This window comes from Glandiceps talaboti, chromosome 16, assembly GCF_964340395.1.
Source record: "Glandiceps talaboti chromosome 16, keGlaTala1.1, whole genome shotgun sequence".
In the NCBI taxonomy this organism is placed as follows: domain Eukaryota; kingdom Metazoa; phylum Hemichordata; class Enteropneusta; family Spengelidae; genus Glandiceps; species Glandiceps talaboti.
The window spans coordinates 6270146-6278777 of record NC_135564.1 but is presented as its reverse complement, the minus strand read 5'-3'; the positions used below and the strand labels follow the sequence as shown (position 1 = coordinate 6278777).

Here is an 8632-nt window from a genome sequence, read left to right as displayed (position 1 = left end):
CATACTATGTTTCAGAATTCCTAAGACAGTCGCTCGTTTTAGAGCTGTGAGCCAAAATTGTAAAGCAAATGTTATATTTTTTTAATTTAAAATTGTTTAAACTTGTAGACAATGCAATACATTACAATCTTTATTGTCCCAACATGTGCCATTCTTTGTGTGACAATACAGATTAAAACAATAATACAACTTACAAGGTCACAATATACATTTAAAATGAATTATATCCTAGATATGAAATAACATTGTAAATCCCGTCGTATTTTCTCTTCTCTCCTACTAAAACAATACATATTGAAAGTTCTGTGATGCTATCATAATATAAGTTTCCGGTCGATGCTGAGAATCTGAGAAGTTTGCGATCTCACGGTATAAAGCCATGCATGTCTGTAAGTTCTCAAACATACGACACTGGTGGCGCTCGTTTATATCGAGACGAGCGTGTTCTTTCAAGTGCGCCTGCGTATCAGATCCCAAAATGGCGCACAGCTTCAATTCTAAAGTCTTGGAAAGCGAAGAGGAGAGGGTAGAACGAGAGCATTTCGACAAGGTTGTTCGAACATTTAAACATTATAAGTGAGTATCCACAAACAGTCATACCAGTTGATAGTAAAGTGTGTATATTGGATGCGCACTGATGTACTATTTCCCATGCCGATATGTCTCACTCGAGTTGACCTTGCACCAGGGCTTTTAAAGTTTGGTTTTATACGTGGGTGGGGTGGCGGATCACTGCTAGTATTATTTCACATCATAGTTTAATTTGTAAATTTACAACTCGAAAATAATCAATAGGTGTAATATGATTGACAACGAGGCAGGGCACACAGTATTACAGTTAGTCAAGATAACTAGATTCTTTGAAAGCGTCAACATACACAACTTATACTTTCACAGTTTGTGGTTTTTTTTGTCTATTTATTGTTCATGGGAAGTTTTTGAAATGTTTATACAGTATGGTATGATCTGGTAACAACCGGAGTATATTTGAGGTATATTTTCCATCAGAGTTTGTGCCGACAAACCTTAGAATTTCCCTGGTGTATGTTCTCGTTGGTTTTTATTGTGGAAACATGTCATGGTGGACAGTAAGTAAACAGCCCCCCCCCCCCCCCTCAGTGTTGTTCGATTGGGATTACTGTTACATAATTTGACAATGCAAGACAAGATGGGCCTGAACAAAAGATTTGGATAGGACACACATTGTAACCTAAACACAGATCTAGTCGACGTCTGAAACCATGAAATGTAGTACTGGTCAGTGTATGCTATTGTTCACATGCCAGTGTATTGTACTAAGTATAACATACATATACAATTTACATATATAGCACAATGTCAAACAACCAAGAAAGCAGGGGGAAGGATAGTCTTGCTGCTAGACCCCTCAGGTTATGCTGCTCACCATGAAGCTGACCGAAGGTCGCTAGTGAAGGTGATAGTGTTCCAACCTTGATAAAACAACCTTCGGTTGCTTGTCATATCGTATCAGAAGAAAGCCAGAGGTCTAGCAGCTAGACTATGGGAAGGAAAGAGGGAAGAAGTTTCTGAGTATTCTCACCTGTCGCTGTTCATGATGAATAACACCCTCAAAAAATAAATAATAACTCCCTCCCCCAAAAACCCAACAACACCCCCACCCAAAAAAAAACCCACCACACAACACACAACTGTACCAGTGAATAAAATTAACGTTAGTCCAAGGCATAATAATTCATAGCTAATTGTGAATATTTAACTATTCATTGTACACTCATATTTTAGTTCAGTAAAAGACAACATGTTGTATCATGTTAATGTTAAAAATCATTTGGAGGGGGGGGGGGGGTTTAGAGTAAGGACCTACAGTTTTCAGTAAAGACCAACAGCATTTGCTAAGTGTCAGTCCTACTGACAAACAATCACTTTCCAAACACTCTGAACATACTAACTAAACAGTAAACTAAACCTTATCTAACCTAAGTGTTTGGATTCTTAAGTGAGATGTTTCCTTTTTTCCTAAAATCTTGATGTTTGTTTTGCAATGTGACAGGTAAGGAAGTCTAGACTACACATCATCACATCATGTAAACTGTAATCAGTCAAAAATATATGATATACGTAGACTGATTATTTCTGATTGTCTTTCTTCATCAGGAAATACTGCATAGAAAGAGTTGTAAAAGCACAGAATGATTTCCACCAAATTCCAGAAAGACACAAGAAAATGGTACCAAGCTTTCTTCCCCATCTTGCCAAGATACGAACCTGCATAGAACATAATTATGAAATCATAAAGTTAATTTTACAACACACAGACAACATGTTTGAAAATAAAAGCCATGAACCCATACAGGTAATGTATTATGTGTGTGTGTGTGTGTGTGTGTGTGTGTGTGTGTGTGTGTGTGTGTGAGTGTGTTTATGTGTTCCTGTCTGTCTGTGTGTGTGTGTGTGTGTGTGTGTGTGTGTGTGTGTATGTCCATGTCTCTATCTGTGTGTGTGTGTGTGTGTGTGTGATAGGATTGTCTGTATCAGTGAGGTATCAGTGAGGATTTTCTGCCTATCACTGTCAGTGTGAATTGTCTGTCTGTGTCTGCGAGGAAACTGTTTGACATATTCATTTTTCTCTGATAATAGACTGACAACGTTTTACCCGGTATAAACTACAGGATACTGATTCACTTACACCCGTGAGCCACTTTGACATGGTTAAAGTGAAGACAACCTTGAGGCAGCTGGTACGTGATTGGTCCATTGAAGGGCAAGAAGAACGAGAGTCCAGTTATAAGCCAATCGTCAATGAGCTTTTAAAGAGGTTCCCTCCTGATGAATGGTAAGTATTGACTACACAGTGTGCATGACTTCCTGTCTCTTTTTGCATGTACCTGTACATTTACATTGTATATGTGTATTTTGTACTAAATCCAAATAATTCAATTAATGGTTTGTATAACATATGATGGGTTATATGTTGTGAGTTTTCTGAGTTAGCTCTATCTGCACCGTAACCAATTAAAAATGAAAGTCAAATCTTATTGTGGACATTTTATTTGCACATTCATCCTAAAGATGTGGGTTGGGTAGGGGTGTGTACTGACAGACAGTGTTGTACTTCTTGCATGCATTGTCTCCATGTCTCTCCTTGTCTTACCACCAGTGATGATACAACAATACTAAATGTATTAATACCATTAGCTAGACTTAGCAAGGTTGTGTTTTGATATTGCCTTTTAGTAGTTACCCTTGAAGGCTTGGAAGGGGAAGGGGGGTGTAAGGGGGGAGGGGGTGTAATTGACAGACAGTTGTAAGTCTCATGTTTTGTCTCCTTATATTACCAGTGATACGACAGCAATAAATGTATTGGTACCTGGTGCTGGACTTGGAAGATTGTGTTTTGATATCGCCAGTAAAGGTTATACATGTCAAGGCAACGAAGTCAGTCTCTTCATGCTCTTTGCATCCAATTTTATACTAAACAGGTAAGTTTTGCTTGATTTTTCTTGATGTACTGAATCACACAGTTCTCTCCTCAAACCAGTATTGAATATGTGGTAGAGACCTGCCTGATACAGATAAGATGAAACAAACCAGCATATTGATTTATGTTTGTAAGCCAACTGTGTACCATCTAATGAAATGTTTTGTTGTTTGTTAAATTAACCAAAAAAAAAAGAAGTGTTTTCTTGTGAGTCACCACATGATAAGAGATATGGGAACACCAAATTGTGGTTTGTCACAAGAAATTGCTGTCAGTGTGCCCTCTAAGCCAATTTGACGTGGTACTGACACACACAATTCTAGTGACGCACCACAATTTGTGTTCCCCTATCTCTTACTATGTGGTGACTCACAAGAAATCACAGGTTTTATCATTTTGACTCACAACAACAAAAGGTGGCTATCATTAGAGGGCACACTGATTGCTGTGTATCATTGGTGTATCAAATTGGTGTAGAGGGCTCACTGTAAGAAAGCGTCTTTATAAGATGAGGAGACAAATTAAGATATAAACACAGTAATAAGTTCAGTAAACAATTAGTTTATCTGTTTAGTTGGATCTGTGATTCCACAGCTGCATTTGTCCTGGGTATTGATAGAATGAGTTTAGTGAAATCATAGATAGTGAGACATACATGTAGATCATAGACAGGCTATGTGTAGATAGACTGATAATTGGTGATGTAAATACAAAAAGCACCACATGCAATGCAAGATAGCAGCACAGGTCAAAATACAACAAAAGATATAATATAGTACAAGCTCACAGAGGTGTATACAAAAACTATACACATGGTTTATAATCTAAAGGTGTTATTCTGACACTTGACAGTCAGTGTTTAAAACACAAACAAGACAGGTATATACAGGGTATTGTGGTGAATCTAATCATTTGTGACTTGTAGTGACAAGGCTCCTTAGGTCACCAGTATTTTCCATGTCTGAATAAAGAAAGATATTGGGGAATAAGTAAGTATTTGTCACCTGTGTTTTTCATTTCAGGTCAATGGGAACTGATTCTTTGACTGTGTACCCATGGGTACATAATTATTGTAATAACAGGGCAGCAGATGATCAGATCAGACCGATACACGTTCCAGATGTCGACCCCTCATTTCTCCCATCATCAGCTATGTTTTCTATGGCAGCTGGTGATTTCTTAGAAATTTACACGGATCCAGGTATGTCTCCCGTCACCAGCTATGGTTTTTTTATGACAGCTGGTGATTTCTTAGAAATTTACACAGATCCAAGTATGTCTCCCGTCATCACCTATGTTTTTTTATGACAGCTGGTGATTTCTTAGAAATTTACACTGATCCAGGTGTGTCTCCCATCATCAGCTATGTTTTTTATGACAGCTGGTGATTTCTCAGAAATCTACAGATCCACATGCCACCCAGCATCAGCTGTGTTTCTCTGGCCACCATGATCTGTTATTTCAATGGCTACCTGTTATTTCTTTGATTCAGCCAATAATATCTTAGCTTATATTTTAATATGTATATTTGTTATCAGAGAGTTGGGATTGTGTGGCCACCTGTTATTTCATTGATACAGCCAATAACATCTTAGCTTACATCGAGACCATCTATAAAATACTCAAACCAGGTGGATATTGGATCAATTTAGGTGAGTATTTATTACTTTGAGTTCTGTAAATATGAGCAACTGGAATATGTTATATTGGGTTTCTAGGCCACCGTGTGCAAAAAAATGACAAACTGTGGAAAATACACTTCCTTCGTCCAGATAGCAAAGTGATAAAACTGAATAAAAATTTTTTGACTCGTTTTGCTATTTTTAGCTCCATAGCTTTATAATTTATATTGACATAAATTGGGCAAGATATACTGTTTGGATTTAATCATTGATACTGATAGTAGAATTATTAGTACAGAGTTCTTTTGCCATCATCTCTGCAAAAAAAAGAAGAGAAATTAAAGTATAATGCATTTGTTTATTCTTCATGGAATAGAATATATACATGTACAAGGTAGTTTTAGTAACATTTCTCATAAGTTGGTCCAGTCAAGTACAGTGTACATGTAGCTAAGTAAATTTCTCAATAAGTTAGCAGACAACTATGCTATTAAAAGTTAGAATAATGCTTTGTTTAAGAGCAATATGTTCCAATTAACCATTTAATGACTTGGTTTCTGTAACTCTATGAAGTTACACCCTATATATAGGGTATCAGGCTTTTATGACTTGGTTTCTGTAACTCTGTGAAATTACACCCTATATGTAGGGTGGCAGGCTTTAATGACTTGGTTTCTGTAACTCTATGAAATTACACCCTAAATATAGGGTGTCAGGCTTTAATGACTTGGTTTCTGTAACTCTATGAAATTACACCCTAAATATAGGGTGTCAGGCTTTAATGACTTGGTTTCTGTAACTCTATGAAATTACACCCTATATATAGGGTGTCAGGCTTTAAAGTGATTTTGACATACATGTTAAAGTTGACACTTACGTGTACAGCTGCTGGTGAGAGCAAACCATCATGATATATTATCATATACATTGTAGTCTAATGCTAATGCTACTACAACAATCAGTGAAGGTTTATTTGTACATATTATAGGAAGAATATAAGTTGAATGACATGACCATATTCTAGATCAGTACATAGGTATTTTGATGCAAAATAGAGGATTAAGCGAGAGATTACAAGAATGGGTGACTACAAATGTGAGAACATGACCCTTTTTACAACACCATAAACTCTCAGTCACATGTGTTTCACAAAATATGAAAAGTTGATGAAAATGTCTTATTTCCTGGTGTGGTGTTTCCCTTCAAGGTTAATCAAAGTGAAAAAAAGTAAAAGATATGGAGCTTGTTTTTTTTCTTCTTGTCAGGACCTTTGTTGTATCACTTTGCTGATACTGCCAATGAATCATCCCTTGAGTTAAGTTATGATGTGCTTAGGGGAGTTATTCTCAACTTTGGATTTGAAATCGTGGTAAGTTAATCTACCGGTACACTGTACATGTATGTAGATTTTGTTCTTTTGCTTGTTTGTGTCATCAATTTTGGTGTGCTTTGTTTGCTTCAGTGATCTTGGTGTACTTTCTTTTTTCATCAATATTGGTGTACTTTCTTTGTGTCACCAGTCGTGGTGTATTTTGTGTCATCAATTTTGGTGTACTTTGTGTCATCAATCTTGGTGTACTTTGTGTCATCAATCTTGGTGTTCTTTGTCATCAATCTTGGTGTACTTTGTTTGTGTCATTAGGATGAAAATCTGTCGGTGCAGTCCACATACACTCATAACAAACTGAATATGCTGAAATATGAGTACAGTTGTGTGTTCCTGGTGTGTAGAAAACCAGACAGACCTCAGAGTAATGGAACAGCTGAGTGCTCATCATGACAAAGATAGCCAGCATAACAGAGAACATAGGAAGTGAAATGGAGAGTGCTCATCATGTCATCTCATCAAATTATGACAAAAACAGACAACACATGCATAGGGTGACTGATTATGTATTATGTATGACAAAAATTGCTGACATTTCAATGAAAAAGACAACAGGAGAATTGAAATGCAGTGTCCATCATAATATAGATTTCTAATTTATGATGAAAACAAATCTAGACAAGATATGCATTTCAAAGCTTGCTGTCCTACAAATTGAACTGCAGAGTTTCCATCATGACAAACATTGCAAATATTACCATGAGAACACTGAACAGACAAGACAAGAATGGAATTCAGAAAAATTCTACATTACATTCAGATGCATCCCATGAAAAAATACTATGTGTTTGCTTGCTGGTGTTAAGTGAGAATGTTCCATGCAAAGACATACAATGTAATTAGTGTTGATAACTTATCAAAGTATAAACACAGGAACCAGGATCCTGTTTATAGATAGAATGCTACATGGTATAAAATTGAGTATGACTGTTTGTATATAACAGTGATACATTATAACTTCCACAGATATAAACAAACTGATAGTCACTTCAACCTACATCAGGGGCACCCCAGTTGTTTTTGTACCTCATTTTTCATCACATGAAATCCTTCCTTAGCTCACTTCATTCAAGCAAACACACCAGTGTTTTTCGCGTGTTGTATCGCAAAGTCGTGATCTGATTATGTTCACTTTCAACAGATGAAAGCATCAATTGTAAACTTCCAACAGTGTGGCCACAGTTTGCTGATTTTCATTCATTCATTCATTCAAAGTTTCTAATTTTTCTGTACATTTTGTGTGTTGGAAGATCTTTCTTAAAGTATTCGATGAAAAAATAGTTGTGGTGGGAAGTAGGGATATATGAATTTCATTCTAATATAGTATATTGATATAAGTTCTGATTATCTCTTTGTGTGATGTAGAGTTATCAACTCTACATTGTCTGAGGACATATTGTTCCCAACCATTAGAATTCTCGGTACCTGAAATGGAATATTACTGCCTAGGTGCATCATAAAAACAACAAACAGTCAATTCCTTGGTCGACACCATAACTTCCGCTCCATGCACATTACTATAGGCGTGCATGAAAAGAAGTAGATCTTCTTGTTCTATTTTGACCCTCTAGCTTGAGGTAAAAAGCTATTGCAGGTACCAAGAATTATAGAACAACTCAAGGCTCCACAGACAAAACATACTTTTGCAAATAATTTGGCTTGTGTTTTGTAAAGATTTAGTTTTAATAAATATACAAGCTGTGTTTAAAGACAACATGACGAGGTAAAAACACTAGGACTTGCATCATAGTTAGGTGTGCTGGTGTATTGGTTTGTTGAAAATAGTAGTTACAGTGTTGGGGCAATGTGAAGCTATCACAAGGTTGCCACTGATTGGATAACAAAGTATACTTTATCACTCATTAATAGTACAGCTAACAGATGTGTTTGTTTTCCTTTGTTTTTCTAACCAATCAGAATGAATCTTATGAAGTGCTTCACATTATCTACACTGTAGCATATTAGAAACTTCCCAACCAATCAACTCCTACTGATTCATCATGACTTTTTAATAATGAAATACCACAAAGGAAACTATATGAACACAATTTGATAATTAAGCTATATTCTGGATATAAAGCTAATGATAGTATAAACCAAATTCCAGGCTATATTGTGGATGGATAGTCCTTGATGTTATACACAATATTTCAAACTAATCTG

At 36.3% G+C, this 8632-nt stretch overlaps 1 protein-coding gene across 1 annotated transcript; it reads left to right on the top strand.

Moving 5' to 3' along the window:
- Positions 1–472: 472 nt before the first annotated feature.
- On the top strand, positions 473–7413 carry LOC144447639 (carnosine N-methyltransferase-like). The gene is made up of 8 exons (XM_078137716.1): positions 473–576; positions 2137–2335; positions 2652–2815; positions 3321–3461; positions 4483–4661; positions 4999–5112; positions 6348–6451; positions 6725–7413. The coding sequence occupies exons 1-8, from the start codon at positions 479–481 to the stop codon at positions 6860–6862; spliced, it is 1137 nt and encodes a 378-aa protein (XP_077993842.1). The 5' UTR covers positions 473–478; the 3' UTR covers positions 6863–7413.
- The last annotated feature ends 1219 nt before the right edge of the window (positions 7414–8632 follow it).